Below are 15,402 nucleotides of genomic sequence, written 5' to 3'. Positions count from 1 at the left end.
GCGCCATCTTGCTTCTTGGGACAACAACAGTAATGAAAAAATCACACAAAATATGACTCTTTTTTTTTTTTTAATAGTTGTTAACTTAAAATGGCACCAAATAGTATCCCCAAAGCAAACCTTTCGGTATGCCAACATTTCTTCAGCTACTTTCAGGGCAGGGTCGGATGATGATGAGCTACAATAAAATGCATCATGGCCTCACTTCAATTCAATTCAATTCAAGGGTCGCGGGGGGCGCTGGAGCCTATCCCAGCTGTCATAGGGCGAGAGGCAGGGTACACCCTGGACAGGTCGCCAGTCTGTCGCAGGGCCAACACACAGGGACAGACAACCATTCACACTCACATTCACACCTAATGGCAATTTGGATTATCCAATTAACCTATCCCCACAAGCTGCATGTCTTTGGACGGTGGGAGGAAGCCGGAGTACCCGGAGGGAACCCACGCAAACACGGGGAGAACATGCAAACTCCACACAGAAAGACCCCAGCCTGATGTTGGAATTGAACTCAGGACCTTCTTGCTGTGCGGCAACAGTGCTAACCACCGTGCCACCGTGCTGCCCAATTCAATTCAATTGTATTTATATAGCGCCAAATCACAACAAAAGTCGCCTCAAGGCACTTCATAGATACAGAGAAAAACCCAACAATCATATGACCCCCTTTGAGCAAGCACTTTGGCGACAGTGGGAAGGAAAAACTCCCTTTTAACAGGAAGAAACCTCCGGCAGAACCAGGCTCAGGGAGGGGCGGCCATCTGCTGCGACCGGTTGGGGTGAGAGAAGGAAGACAGGATAAAGACATGCTGTGGAAGAGAGACAGAGGTTAATAACAGATATACACTACATTTTCATCAATGACATTTTTCATAAAGCAAGCCTACAAAAGCCTATATGTCATGGTCCTGGGTCATTTTGACCCAGTGTTCTTAGTTTTCCTGTAGTTTTGTATTTTGTTCCTTATGTCCATTGGATTGGTTGGTTTGGTATTTGGATTCCCCCTGTGTCCATGTTTTTATTGTGGTGTTTGTTCTGGTACCGTGTTCCCATCCTTTGTGTTCTGCGTTCTCCTCATCCCCCCATATTCATCCTTCTTCTCTGCCTCTCTCTCTCTGTGCTCATCTCTGTGTACTGTGTTGTGTTTAAGGTCCACATCTTGGTGTCAGTATTTTCAGTTTCGTGTCCTCCCTGCTCGCTAATTGTCTTCAGCTGTGTTCCCCGTGTGTTCCCACTTCCCTCATTACCTTCTGTGTATTTATGTCAGAGTGTCCCTTTGTTCTGTGTTGCGTCGTCCCTCTAGGTTGTGTGCATTTACCGTGTCTTCCCAGCGCCTCAGCTTTAGTTGCTCCCAGGTTAGTTATTGTATGGCTTCTTACGTTCCTGTTAATAAAGACCTGCCTTTGAGGTCATCACCGTGTGTCTAGAGCTGTGCATTTGGGTCCTCTCTTGCCTTCACACAGCCGCCGCTTGACACTATATTTAGATGAAGGTCAGATGGAGGTCTCAGACTGCTTGCTGCTGGATTGGAAAAGAAAACACCAAAAAAGAGCCACGTGACAGCAACTGCAACATTGCTACTAAATTTGAAAAGTGACTTGTTGATGACTTGTGATGTGTTGGAGCTTTTGCTCCATAACCTTTTAGTTCATGGTGCGCAGAAATCATTTGAGCCACATGTGATTCCGAAGATCCTCCAGGGTGAAGCGGTCCTTGTAGTGCTTCCTCAGACACCCCGTCAAAAAATCCCTGCATTCTTTACAGAAATGAAATACTCTTGTTAAAGTTATCCACAAAGTTATTTCACCTTTCTTATATCAACAGCCCTTTTGGCAGAAATCTTACTGTTTGAAATGTCAGCTAAAATCGGTGGGTTTTGGTTGATGATCTTGTAGTCGCAGTCAAATGGTAACTTGTTGTGTAACAGCTGGTACATCACAACACCCAGCTGCCAGGCTGTAGTATATTCTGCAGAGCAGAAGCCGTACATGAACCACTCTGGACTATTGTAGATCCTGGTTCCTAAAACACAAAGATAAGAAGAATTAATGGGGAGGGAACATGATGTGGAGACAGTTCATGACAGCACAACGCTGTGGCTGAAAACATACCTGCGTTCCTCCTGAACCTTTGTCCCGGAGTAAACGTGACTCCACAGCCAAAATCGATGTATCGCACTCGGGGTTCCTCCGAAGATGTTTCAATTAGAATGTTGTGTGGTTTAATATCTCGGTGGAAAACCCCCTTGTTATCCATCGTAATGGCTGCGTCAACTAGTTGCTTCATTATGACCTAAAAGAAAGGAAGCCATATTTGGAGCACAGGACATTCTCTATGAAAAACTGCTGTAAGCTCCAAATGCTCGTCACTTACCTTAACATGTGTCTCTGACAGAGGTTTATCTGTAGTTTTGAGGTAATTGTCTAAGTCCATGCAATTTTCTGGTTTCTCAAAAACCATAATAAGTTCATCTTCCAGATCAAACCAGTCAAGTAGAAGTGGGGTTATACTGCTTTCCGTATCGTGTGGTCCAGCCCCAACTTGTATCAGTAGCGCCACCTCCAGGGGAACATCAGTACTTTTCCCATTCCAATCCTTCAGAAGGAAAGTTACTTCAGGTCAGTATTCAGAATTTCAACAAAAGTAGCTATCAGCGTACAGACAGTTTTGAAATAGTCACAAAATGACCTGATCTTTAAAAAGCATTCTTTCCACTGAAACATGTCAGTTTAAACAATAAGGTGACCCACTGTTCATAGAATTCGACCATATTTCCTGACGATTTCACACACAACTGTGAGACCAGTCTGGTTCATGCACGGAGGAAATACGTGCCTTATGCTTGATGCCTGAGAAGGCCTGAAATAATATAAATACCTGCTGGAATAAGAAAAGACGCTTACCATTGTTGTGCGCGCAAGTCTGCGCTGTTGAACATGTTTGATTGCCACCTGCATTAAAGACATTTTCTGGGTTAGAGAAGTACAAACAGGAATAAACTGAAGATCTGTGAAATGCAAATGTAAGAAGCCATACTGGAAAACTGTCTTTTATGCGTATTCCAGAAAACACGGTGGCAAAGCCTCCATGACCCAGCACCTCCAGCTCTTGATATTTTTCCAGGAAGTCTTCTGCAGACACACAGGAAAAACATACAGGTTATGACTTGTTACACAGAAAACAGCTGGCACAGTCCTATAGAGCTTTGCTATAACATTTCTATTAATTGGTAAATAGCAGCTACATTTTAGCAGATTAGTAGGTAGGTAACGTCACTACTGCCCAGAGTGTCTCTTATTGTCGATTGGTCCCACAGGAATCAAACCCAATCTCAAACCCCAGGACAAATTCTAAAGGATCTTGTGATCCAGCTCAGAAATATTGCCATTATCTTACCTTTTCTGTCAGTGCCGGATATCCTCGGTGAGTCACATGTTTCAGAGGGTTCCTGGGTGGGACTCTCCTCTGGGCTCGTTGTCCTGCTTTTTTTGCTGGATGGTCCCTCAGATTCGTCACTAGTGCTCTTCCGTTTGTTGCTCCTCTTAATTATACTAGAGTCGCTTGAAGGCACTATGAGAAGGCCAACTAAAATGGAAAAAGTAGTTTGACTTTAAGCATTTTCAGTCCAACTCTGTGTCAACTGCTTTCTACTGACTTTCTAAGGTCTGGCAATCGTGCATTAAAGCAATAACTGCACACTGAAAATCAACACAAAGAAGGCTAAATGAACCAACTACAAAGTTAAAGACCGTTAAGTACACAGTTAAAGTCACAAAATAAACTACATAGCCAAGATAATGTCACAGCTAAAACAGGTCTTATCACTTACATTTCAAACTGGATTCCCCAGAAACAAAGTGGCTGGGACCCGGTTTTGGACCTCCACTGCTTTTGCTTTTTTTGGGGGATTTGTCCAGTCTTTCAGGTAAGTCCCTTCTCTTTCTTCCCTCTATTCTTCCATCTGGAGTCATCTTCACCAGTGTGGAGATGCAAGGCTCTGTTTGGTGTCCTGAAATCAACAAAAGATGATTTTGTTTAAGTCAAATTCAGTTGCCTCAAATAAAAACCCAGAAGCATGCATAATTACCATATGAATCCCATTTGACTTACCTAGAGGGTTATTCAGATCCACAGGACGTGGTGCAGTATAAGTTGGCCAAGACTTTGACATTGTGTGATTCATTTAGGTTAATTTAGTTTCAGGATTTCACTCTTCACTCTGCAAAGATGCAATGAGCTGTGTGTGAGAACTATGATCTTTAGTGTCTTATAACAATGTCTTATAACAACGAGGTGATGACATCACAAGATTTTGGAATTCTTGGTTTCCATAGCTACAGAACATCAGCCTGGGCTAGGCAGTAGTTTCTGGTGAAGGCAAAGTTCTGTAAAGATTTATTTAGGGGTGCAATATTGCAAAAACTGTAGCGCAGCTGCATAAATGCATGTTTATAGAGGGCTGCTTCAAGGTGGGAACTGTGCTTCTACAACAAAGGCCATAAAACTAGTTAGGAACAAGCAATGGATATTATAGATAATATTGTAGCTATTATACCAACAAGAAGGACTCTCTTTGGGCAGCATTTACTTGTAAGGCAGTAGTGAAGGCTAATGGATAGCTTTGCAGGCTAAAAGCTAGCAGCACAGGTTAAGTCAAAATTCACTTGATTTCAGTTTTATTTACAGCACCAAATCACAAAAACAGTTGCCTAAAGGTGCTGGAATGTGTTGACTGATCTATAAATCGTATCTGTGCGCATTATTGTGACTAGTTACTCACTAAATGTATGAGCAGTATTGGATGTAATGCATAATAAAATTATGCGTTACTGTGATGAGGTTATATTTTTCAAGGTTCAAAGGCTATAGAAAGAAAGCACGTGTAGCCCAGTGAATTTGAACTTCCACAGTTATTCTTTTTCCTTTCCTGCCTAATGTATTTTCTTATAATTTCTCAATAATTTATTTGCTCTGTTTTACCTAACCTCCGACTGTCTTGGTGAGTGTTGTGGAAGTTAGTATTGTTAGCTGATGTAACAAGCATGGTACCTGCTTCCCAACTCTATCGGTGTGGTTTTTTTTCTTTTTTTCTTTAACCGCTGGTTGTTCATATTTATGTTCCACTTGTATACCTCATCTGTTTGTATGTTGTATACTCACTGATTGTTCAATAAAGTTCTTGTTAAAATTACACACATATATATATATATTAGGGGTGCAACAATACACAAAATTCACGGTTCGGTTCGATACTTTGGTGTCACGGTTCGATATTTTTTTGATACAAAAAAAATGTTCATGCCTTTTTAATTTGTCATTTATTAAAATTATAAATATATATTTTAACTCAAAAGTACAGTTTTTAAATTTAACCCTAACCCTTGTGCGTGTTTTTTATTTTGACAGCGAATGCGCACCTGCGGACCACTTATGTGCAGCCCTGCTTATTTAGCTCATCATATCGCAGCCACAGAAATTCTTTTGTCCATGAAACCATAAAGCTGCACTTTCTTTTTGCCTTATAGTCTGATTTGTCATAACTTCTCCGTTTTGTGGTAAGCTTTTCTTTGGCTGTCACTTCTTCACCCTGACCTGTCTTATTTGGCTCAGCAGAACTAAAATATATATCCTGCTGCTTTTACACACGCACTCACATAACGCTCAGCGATTCTCTGCGCGATCAACCTCTCACATGTTTAAGCTGCGGGAGATTTCACTTGTCATGTTTGCATAGTAAGCTAACGATTGATAAGACGATGTCAGAGGAATTGGTGCACAAATTATCATCACTCACCAATCAGTGCTGTCGCTCTCTATACACAGTTCGTGCGATTGCAAAGTGAAAGCAAAAAACAAGCGCAAATTCAAACGCGATTTCAATATGTCACATATTGACAGTATATAAGTATTGTCTTGAGCACTGTTAGTGCCAACATATATAAATGGCAAAATAAAATAAAAATACTTCATGAATATCTCATAATTGTATATATTTGTGCATTTGAGCTGAGCATTGAGCGGGGACTTTTCACTATCGATCGATTATGATCAATGACAGTGAACCTGAGCACCTCCCCTACCTTTGGTGTGCGCTCACGCAGCTTGTAGAAAAAGTTTAGTGTGGAAGAAGTGGAGAAGGTGGAGCTGAAAAGCTGACATAAAACAATTAAAACTAAAAATGGGTGCAGCAAAATGTGTCGATTTAACCGCCATGTTAGCTGTCAGTGCTGCTGCACCAGCAGCAAGCGGTAACAACTAGTGACAACCAGTGAGAACCAGCAACAACCGGTAACCAAGCCTCACAGTCAAATATTGTTTGAAACAGATACTTGGATTTCAAATAATTTAGAACTGATACTACCATTTATGTGATGCTCCTCTTCTATCCAAATCACCTGAAAGGCAACAAAAAAGATTCTCTATCCCTGGTGATTGCTGCAACCAGCAGCACAGCAGTGAAAAAAAAGCAGTGATCATTTGTATGTAAACAACACATGAGTTATTGGATGTGATCGCTACAGGTTATCACATCCAATATGGCAACAGCTCTTGAGCAATGTGTGCATGACATGACAAAGGTTAATAAGAGGCCTAACATTGTAGAGGGAAGCCAAAGTGTTTGAGGAGAACTCGGAAAGACACAGGCCATCACCATGGACTCAACCAAAAAGGATGAATGCATGTTGTGTGCATGCTGCATACCTATGTGTTCAAAGTAAAACGTGTGTACTGAACAGAGCATTTGCCATCCAGAAGCATTTATTGTATTTGTAATCATGCTTTTGTATCATATTTTATGAAGAAGACTAGTCAGTTGGCAATATGGCGCCACCTGTTGTCATCTTCTCTCTGCTCTGATTCCCAAATGTGGTCAAACATTAATATAGTATATACAACAGTAATGAAAAAATCACACAAAATATGACTCTTTTTTTTTTTTTAATAGTTTTTAACTTAAAATGGCACCAAATAGTACCCCCAAAGCAAACCTTTCGGTATGCCAACATTTCTTCAGCTACTTTCAGGGCAGGGTCGGATGATGATGAGCTACAATAAAATGCATCATGGCCTCACTTCAATTCAATTCAATTCAAGGGTCGCGGGGGGCGCTGGAGCCTATCCCAGCTGTCATAGGGCGAGAGGCAGGGTACACCCTGGACAGGTCGCCAGTCTGTCGCAGGGCCAACACACAGGGACAGACAACCATTCACACTCACGTTCACACCTAATGGCAATTTGGATTATCCAATTAACCTATCCCCACAAGCTGCATGTCTTTGGACGGTGGGAGGAAGCCGGAGTACCCGGAGGGAACCCACGCAAACACGGGGAGAACATGCAAACTCCACACAGAAAGACCCCAGCCTGATGTTGGAATTGAACTCAGGACCTTCTTGCTGTGCGGCAACAGTGCTAACCACCGTGCCACCGTGCTGCCCAATTCAATTCAATTGTATTTATATAGCGCCAAATCACAACAAAAGTCGCCTCAAGGCACTTCATAGATACAGAGAAAAACCCAACAATCATATGACCCCCTTTGAGCAAGCACTTTGGCGACAGTGGGAAGGAAAAACTCCCTTTTAACAGGAAGAAACCTCCGGCAGAACCAGGCTCAGGGAGGGGCGGCCATCTGCTGCGACCGGTTGGGGTGAGAGAAGGAAGACAGGATAAAGACATGCTGTGGAAGAGAGACAGAGGTTAATAACAGATATACACTACATTTTCATCAATGACATTTTTCATAAAGCAAGCCTACAAAAGCCTATATGTCATGGTCCTGGGTCATTTTGACCCAGTGTTCTTAGTTTTCCTGTAGTTTTGTATTTTGTTCCTTATGTCCATTGGATTGGTTGGTTTGGTATTTGGATTCCCCCTGTGTCCATGTTTTTATTGTGGTGTTTGTTCTGGTACCGTGTTCCCATCCTTTGTGTTCTGCGTTCTCCTCATCCCCCCATATTCATCCTTCTTCTCTGCCTCTCTCTCTCTGTGCTCATCTCTGTGTACTGTGTTGTGTTTAAGGTCCACATCTTGGTGTCAGTATTTTCAGTTTCGTGTCCTCCCTGCTCGCTAATTGTCTTCAGCTGTGTTCCCCGTGTGTTCCCACTTCCCTCATTACCTTCTGTGTATTTATGTCAGAGTGTCCCTTTGTTCTGTGTTGCGTCGTCCCTCTAGGTTGTGTGCATTTACCGTGTCTTCCCAGCGCCTCAGCTTTAGTTGCTCCCAGGTTAGTTATTGTATGGCTTCTTACGTTCCTGTTAATAAAGACCTGCCTTTGAGGTCATCACCGTGTGTCTAGAGCTGTGCATTTGGGTCCTCTCTTGCCTTCACACAGCCGCCGCTTGACACTATATTTAGATGAAGGTCAGATGGAGGTCTCAGACTGCTTGCTGCTGGATTGGAAAAGAAAACACCAAAAAAGAGCCACGTGACAGCAACTGCAACATTGCTACTAAATTTGAAAAGTGACTTGTTGATGACTTGTGATGTGTTGGAGCTTTTGCTCCATAACCTTTTAGTTCATGGTGCGCAGAAATCATTTGAGCCACATGTGATTCCGAAGATCCTCCAGGGTGAAGCGGTCCTTGTAGTGCTTCCTCAGACACCCCGTCAAAAAATCCCTGCATTCTTTACAGAAATGAAATACTCTTGTTAAAGTTATCCACAAAGTTATTTCACCTTTCTTATATCAACAGCCCTTTTGGCAGAAATCTTACTGTTTGAAATGTCAGCTAAAATCGGTGGGTTTTGGTTGATGATCTTGTAGTCGCAGTCAAATGGTAACTTGTTGTGTAACAGCTGGTACATCACAACACCCAGCTGCCAGGCTGTAGTATATTCTGCAGAGCAGAAGCCGTACATGAACCACTCTGGACTATTGTAGATCCTGGTTCCTAAAACACAAAGATAAGAAGAATTAATGGGGAGGGAACATGATGTGGAGACAGTTCATGACAGCACAACGCTGTGGCTGAAAACATACCTGCGTTCCTCCTGAACCTTTGTCCCGGAGTAAACGTGACTCCACAGCCAAAATCGATGTATCGCACTCGGGGTTCCTCCGAAGATGTTTCAATTAGAATGTTGTGTGGTTTAATATCTCGGTGGAAAACCCCCTTGTTATCCATCGTAATGGCTGCGTCAACTAGTTGCTTCATTATGACCTAAAAGAAAGGAAGCCATATTTGGAGCACAGGACATTCTCTATGAAAAACTGCTGTAAGCTCCAAATGCTCGTCACTTACCTTAACATGTGTCTCTGACAGAGGTTTATCTGTAGTTTTGAGGTAATTGTCTAAGTCCATGCAATTTTCTGGTTTCTCAAAAACCATAATAAGTTCATCTTCCAGATCAAACCAGTCAAGTAGAAGTGGGGTTATACTGCTTTCCGTATCGTGTGGTCCAGCCCCAACTTGTATCAGTAGCGCCACCTCCAGGGGAACATCAGTACTTTTCCCATTCCAATCCTTCAGAAGGAAAGTTACTTCAGGTCAGTATTCAGAATTTCAACAAAAGTAGCTATCAGCGTACAGACAGTTTTGAAATAGTCACAAAATGACCTGATCTTTAAAAAGCATTCTTTCCACTGAAACATGTCAGTTTAAACAATAAGGTGACCCACTGTTCATAGAATTCGACCATATTTCCTGACGATTTCACACACAACTGTGAGACCAGTCTGGTTCATGCACGGAGGAAATACGTGCCTTATGCTTGATGCCTGAGAAGGCCTGAAATAATATAAATACCTGCTGGAATAAGAAAAGACGCTTACCATTGTTGTGCGCGCAAGTCTGCGCTGTTGAACATGTTTGATTGCCACCTGCATTAAAGACATTTTCTGGGTTAGAGAAGTACAAACAGGAATAAACTGAAGATCTGTGAAATGCAAATGTAAGAAGCCATACTGGAAAACTGTCTTTTATGCGTATTCCAGAAAACACGGTGGCAAAGCCTCCATGACCCAGCACCTCCAGCTCTTGATATTTTTCCAGGAAGTCTTCTGCAGACACACAGGAAAAACATACAGGTTATGACTTGTTACACAGAAAACAGCTGGCACAGTCCTATAGAGCTTTGCTATAACATTTCTATTAATTGGTAAATAGCAGCTACATTTTAGCAGATTAGTAGGTAGGTAACGTCACTACTGCCCAGAGTGTCTCTTATTGTCGATTGGTCCCACAGGAATCAAACCCAATCTCAAACCCCAGGACAAATTCTAAAGGATCTTGTGATCCAGCTCAGAAATATTGCCATTATCTTACCTTTTCTGTCAGTGCCGGATATCCTCGGTGAGTCACATGTTTCAGAGGGTTCCTGGGTGGGACTCTCCTCTGGGCTCGTTGTCCTGCTTTTTTTGCTGGATGGTCCCTCAGATTCGTCACTAGTGCTCTTCCGTTTGTTGCTCCTCTTAATTATACTAGAGTCGCTTGAAGGCACTATGAGAAGGCCAACTAAAATGGAAAAAGTAGTTTGACTTTAAGCATTTTCAGTCCAACTCTGTGTCAACTGCTTTCTACTGACTTTCTAAGGTCTGGCAATCGTGCATTAAAGCAATAACTGCACACTGAAAATCAACACAAAGAAGGCTAAATGAACCAACTACAAAGTTAAAGACCGTTAAGTACACAGTTAAAGTCACAAAATAAACTACATAGCCAAGATAATGTCACAGCTAAAACAGGTCTTATCACTTACATTTCAAACTGGATTCCCCAGAAACAAAGTGGCTGGGACCCGGTTTTGGACCTCCACTGCTTTTGCTTTTTTTGGGGGATTTGTCCAGTCTTTCAGGTAAGTCCCTTCTCTTTCTTCCCTCTATTCTTCCATCTGGAGTCATCTTCACCAGTGTGGAGATGCAAGGCTCTGTTTGGTGTCCTGAAATCAACAAAAGATGATTTTGTTTAAGTCAAATTCAGTTGCCTCAAATAAAAACCCAGAAGCATGCATAATTACCATATGAATCCCATTTGACTTACCTAGAGGGTTATTCAGATCCACAGGACGTGGTGCAGTATAAGTTGGCCAAGACTTTGACATTGTGTGATTCATTTAGGTTAATTTAGTTTCAGGATTTCACTCTTCACTCTGCAAAGATGCAATGAGCTGTGTGTGAGAACTATGATCTTTAGTGTCTTATAACAATGTCTTATAACAACGAGGTGATGACATCACAAGATTTTGGAATTCTTGGTTTCCATAGCTACAGAACATCAGCCTGGGCTAGGCAGTAGTTTCTGGTGAAGGCAAAGTTCTGTAAAGATTTATTTAGGGGTGCAATATTGCAAAAACTGTAGCGCAGCTGCATAAATGCATGTTTATAGAGGGCTGCTTCAAGGTGGGAACTGTGCTTCTACAACAAAGGCCATAAAACTAGTTAGGAACAAGCAATGGATATTATAGATAATATTGTTGTTAGGATGCCTGGGTCGTTGACCCTGGGGTTTTGAGTTTATTATATTATTTATACTTTCTAGTCTTTGGTTTCTTTGAGTTCTGTCTTATAGTTTATGTCTCTGTCTTCTCTAGCTGCTCTGTCTCCCCTGTCAGCTGTATCCCCTTGTCTAGTTCGCGTCTCTGTGTATCCTTAGTGGCTATATCCCCGTCTCCAGTCAGTGTCTGTGTCTGCCCTGGTCCCACGTCTCTGTTCCCTCTGTTGCAGTGCGTGCGAGTCTGTGTCTTTGTTCAGTCTGTTTTATGTGTTTCCTGTTTTACTTTGAAAGTCCATGTCTGATGTTAATGTGTCTGATTTGCCCCAGCTGTGTTTCCCTCCTGTTACCCATTCCCTGATTGCTCCCTCTGTGTATTTAAGCCCTGTGTTTCTCTGTGTCCGTGTCGCGATCTACCGTTTAGTTTGCTGTGTGTTTTGCCCATCCACCGGTGTTAGTTTATTTTGACTTTTTTTCCAGTTATGTTATGTTTGCGTTCAGCATTAAAGCTGTTTTGGTTTAAGTTCTGTCTCTGGAGTCTGCACCTTGGGTCCTATTCCTGTCTGCACACAGCCGTCACCTAACAATTGTAGCTATTATACCAACAAGAAGGACTCTCTTTGGGCAGCATTTACTTGTAAGGCAGTAGTGAATGGATAGCTTTGCAGGCTAAAAGCTAACAGCACAGGTTAAGTGTTAAGTGACTGCATAAATACAGTGGATAAATACAATTTTAAAACATATATATTTATTTTCTAAAAAGTGCATTTTAATGCTTATAGTCATGGTTATATCAAGCTGACATTTTGCTGTAATAAATAAAGTCCTAAAGAGACAATGACTTACATCTAGCTTACCCAGTTGTTTATAGTTGACATTTTGGTAACACCTTTGATAATACATCAGTACTTCAAAAATAATAAACCACCAGGTGCACCAGATAAATGCGCAATATTTTGAGATTTGATGTATAGGTATGCACAAACTCTTCAGATTCAGATTAATTTGTTGTCATTTAGTTATTACATCACATATGTATTGCTGAATGAGATAATGTAGACAGAGAAAAACACAAGAAAAAAGACGATGGTATTGTATGTATGAGAACACTAAAATAAATTTTTGAAAGACAGTATATACCGACATAAAATGTAGGCTGTGGATGCCAATTCAATTCAAACACTACAAATTTAGCATAGAAAACATTGGGCACATCTACCTCGTGCCAATTTACCTAATATAGATGGTATAACATATAAGACGCCACTGCACAGGGCTTGAGTTTATTGAACAAATGGTGAGAAATCTTGAAAAAAAATGTCAAACAGAAGTAAAGAGTACAGTGGTTAATGACATCATTATGATGCAGAGGAAATGTCTATCAGTTGAGTCACGACTGTCCCTGCAACCAGCCAGCTCCACAGAACTGCAGATTACTTCAGCTTGAGGTTTCCATTCAGCACTTGTGCTAGACTGCTTTATAGGATGATGGGTTAGAGCATCCAGCTCCCAGCAGTGTCCCTCCTGCTGTGATGGCAGTAATTAGATGGAAGGTCATCTTTGAAGGTCAGGGTGGTTACATGCAGGATGATAGTGAGAGTGTTGCCACACCAGGCAAGCCACAACAATATAAGGGTTTCTAGGAACAGACTGGGTTCTGTGGGAGCTGTACTAGTTTCCAGTCAGTCTTCATTATTCTCTAAACTAGCGTCTTCTTCTAGCTTCTTTTAGTTCTTCTTTCTCCTCCTCTTTGTGTGACTGACAACGTCTGTCTGCTTTTATGCGCACATCAGTCACTTCATAATGAGCTGGAACTGCACTGAGTGGGTGGGATGTGGAAACTGTCAGTCATTTCAAGCTACAAAACAATCTCTTTATTAAAATATGCAGATGTTCATTTCTAAACAATTTATGGTGTTCCACTCAATAATTTTGTTGCCAGGGGGCAAAAACTACAGTTAATATTCAAATGAAATCTGATTTCTACTCTTTTCGGCTTGTTTCTGTATATTGCCTTACTATTAAGATGGGCTAGATTGTGCCTTAGAGAGACTCTGGATGAATTTAGGAGAGACAATTCCAACAAGTATAATGAAAGCACTATTTATTTTCTTTCAAATCTATACTGAGCTGTCACTGTCTCTCTGTATCTGCCAGTGATTATAAGAGTTTTTGTTGGGAAAACTGGATAATATTCTAATTGCAGCTGAACTAACATACGGTAATTTTACTGCAGAAAACATGTGCCATGATTCTCTACTCAGAGAATATTTCTGTCAGAATATCCTTAGAAAAAATCACAAACCAACAACAAAAAAAGTATAAGAAGGTCAGAAGTGCAGCTCCAACCTTCTGATTAATATAACGTTCCTTGAACAAACCCAGAGCTTATCCAGTTTTTATTTTTGTATTTGCCAGAGTTTTTGCAATTTTTTAAAGCAATTCATTGATGAAAAATGTACTGTGCATGCAATTCTTTATGTTTTTTTTTTAAAGGGGAAAAATCATACTGATGATGTGCAGGTCTCAAAAAATGTATCAAACTTAATGCACTTGGCATTACAGGGCTATACACAGTTAGCTTTAGTGTAGCGCAGTTCTCCTCAGTACCATCCTAATTGATGATGAAGAATAACAACCAACGCAAGTCCAGGTGGGTCAGATGAGAACAGCCGATAAAATTTTGCATTTACATTTTTAATATTGTTTTCTGTCACTTTGGTTAGGTTTGGGTGTCCAAACTAATTGGTTAGCTTTAGTAAAAGATCCTAGTTAAGTTAAAATACAAAATTTCACAGTGTTTTCCCATCTGAAACAAGCTTCTCCAGCATTTAATTTGGTTAACATAATTCCTCATGCCCTCTATCTGTATCAAGACAGTTCAATCAAACTAAATCAAATGATGTTAAAATATGATACCAGCAGGTTGTGACTAGGTGTCAGTTTGTAGGAGAGGTTCGAGGATGGTGTTGAGTAATCTAACAAGCTAACATAATGATGCCTACTTTGTCCCAACCAGAATAAACACGAAGCACTTTGAGAGAACAAACCTCCAAAAAACAAAACTTGTACAGTTACATGTATGCAAACTGTATTTAGGCTCAAGCCTCAATTGTATTTAAATGGTTGTAATATGTAAATAATAAAATGGTGCCTTATTACTTAGTTGATCTCCACAACATGGTGCACCTTGTCCCTGTGTATGAGCCCTGCTGCTGTTCCACCTCTGACACCTCAGATACTTCACACCTCCTCTATTCACCCTGCTCACTCCTCCCCACCCCCAACAACAGCATCCAATACACACTCAACACAAGGCTCCAGCCTGCCTCTCTCAACCACACAGGTTAGGAGGGAACTGAGGGGGAATTAAAGCCAAGAAGGCAGCGGGCCCAGATGGCATCAGCTCAAGGGTCGTCAGGTCCTGCGCGGACCAACTGTGTGGGGTGATGGAGCGCATCTTCAACCTGAGGCTGGGGAGAGTCCCACAGCTCTGGAAAACCTCCTGTGTTGTACCAGTGCCAAAGACATCACACCCCAAGGACCTCAACAGCTACAGCCCGGATGACATCCCACCTGATGAAGACCCTGGAGCGGCTGGTCCTGGCTCAGCTTCGGCGCATGGTGAGGACAGTGACGTCATCAGCAAGAGACCAGTGACCAGCATCGCGGAGCATGACGTCCGAGCGGCACTGAGGAGAGTGAACACAAGGAAAGCGGCGGGGCCAGACGGCATCACCGGCCGTCTGCTGCGCTGCTGTGCTGACCAGCTAGCAGGTGTGTTCACTTACATCTTCAACGAGTCCCTGGCGAAGTCTGTGGTCCCCACATGCTTCAAAAGATCCACCATCATCCCTGTGCCCAAGAACAGCAAACCCTCATCCCTGAACGATTACCGGCCAGTTGCACTGACCTCGGTAGTAATGAAGGTGTTTGAGAGGCTGCTGAAGAACATCATCTCCTCCTC

The 15,402-nt window shown here is 41.9% G+C and overlaps 2 protein-coding genes across 4 annotated transcripts; both read right to left on the bottom strand.

The window, feature by feature from the left end:
- Positions 1-76: 76 nt before the first annotated feature.
- On the bottom strand, positions 77-5,330 carry LOC147309444 (serine/threonine-protein kinase pim-2-like). Of its 2 annotated transcripts, XM_086268487.1 has the most exons (11): positions 4,114-5,330; positions 3,833-4,012; positions 3,400-3,588; positions 3,040-3,134; positions 2,907-2,954; positions 2,377-2,598; positions 2,115-2,295; positions 1,849-2,025; positions 1,644-1,759; positions 1,322-1,521; positions 77-812 (listed from the first exon to the last, which is right to left on the bottom strand). In XM_086268487.1, the coding sequence occupies exons 1-9, from the start codon at positions 4,184-4,186 to the stop codon at positions 1,668-1,670; spliced, it is 1,257 nt and encodes a 418-aa protein (XP_086124613.1). In that variant the 5' UTR covers positions 4,187-5,330; the 3' UTR covers positions 77-812; positions 1,322-1,521; positions 1,644-1,667. The 2 variants fall into 2 exon arrangements, with proteins under 2 accessions (XP_086124613.1, XP_086124612.1); XM_086268486.1 differs by having other exon boundaries at positions 79-812; positions 1,322-1,759; positions 4,114-5,328.
- Positions 5,331-6,968: 1,638 nt separating this feature from the next.
- On the bottom strand, positions 6,969-11,336 carry LOC147309443 (serine/threonine-protein kinase pim-2-like). 2 transcript variants are annotated; one of them, XR_015125825.1, is made up of 11 exons: positions 10,986-11,336; positions 10,705-10,884; positions 10,272-10,460; positions 9,912-10,006; positions 9,779-9,826; positions 9,249-9,470; positions 8,987-9,167; positions 8,721-8,897; positions 8,516-8,631; positions 8,194-8,393; positions 6,969-7,684 (listed from the first exon to the last, which is right to left on the bottom strand). XR_015125825.1 is itself a non-coding variant. In XM_086269822.1 (9 exons), exons 1-9 carry the CDS (start codon positions 11,056-11,058, stop codon positions 8,540-8,542), a joined length of 1,257 nt encoding a protein of 418 aa, XP_086125948.1. In that variant the 5' UTR covers positions 11,059-11,335; the 3' UTR covers positions 6,969-8,539. The 2 variants fall into 2 exon arrangements, 1 of the variants encoding a protein (XP_086125948.1); XM_086269822.1 differs by having other exon boundaries at positions 6,969-8,631; positions 10,986-11,335.
- Between the last annotated feature and the right edge of the window lie 4,066 nt (positions 11,337-15,402).

The sequence above is a fragment of the Aulonocara sp. 'chitande type north' Nkhata Bay genome, linkage group LG17 (assembly GCF_057382095.1).
Source record: "Aulonocara sp. 'chitande type north' Nkhata Bay isolate Kocher_YH1m ecotype deep benthic linkage group LG17, A_spYH_male_GT1.1, whole genome shotgun sequence".
Classification (NCBI taxonomy): Eukaryota; Metazoa; Chordata; class Actinopteri; order Cichliformes; family Cichlidae; genus Aulonocara; species Aulonocara sp. 'chitande type north' Nkhata Bay.
Note: the sequence above shows the minus strand (reverse complement) of the source record. Positions and strands in the feature narration are given on the sequence as shown.

Coding starts and splice junctions, on each gene's coding strand:
- LOC147309443 (XM_086269822.1), bottom strand. CDS start 11,058: ATGAATCACACAATGTCAAAGTCTTGGCCAACTTATACTGCACCACGT. Junction 9,827..9,911: donor GCATAAAAGACAGTTTTCCA/GTATGGCTTCTT, acceptor TCTTTAATGCAG/GTGGCAATCAAACATGTTCA. Junction 8,898..8,986: donor AAGGTTCAGGAGGAACGCAG/GTATGTTTTCAG, acceptor TTTGTGTTTTAG/GAACCAGGATCTACAATAGT.
- LOC147309444 (XM_086268487.1), bottom strand. CDS start 4,186: ATGAATCACACAATGTCAAAGTCTTGGCCAACTTATACTGCACCACGT. Junction 2,296..2,376: donor TGTCAGAGACACATGTTAAG/GTAAGTGACGAG, acceptor CCTTTCTTTTAG/GTCATAATGAAGCAACTAGT. Junction 2,026..2,114: donor AAGGTTCAGGAGGAACGCAG/GTATGTTTTCAG, acceptor TTTGTGTTTTAG/GAACCAGGATCTACAATAGT.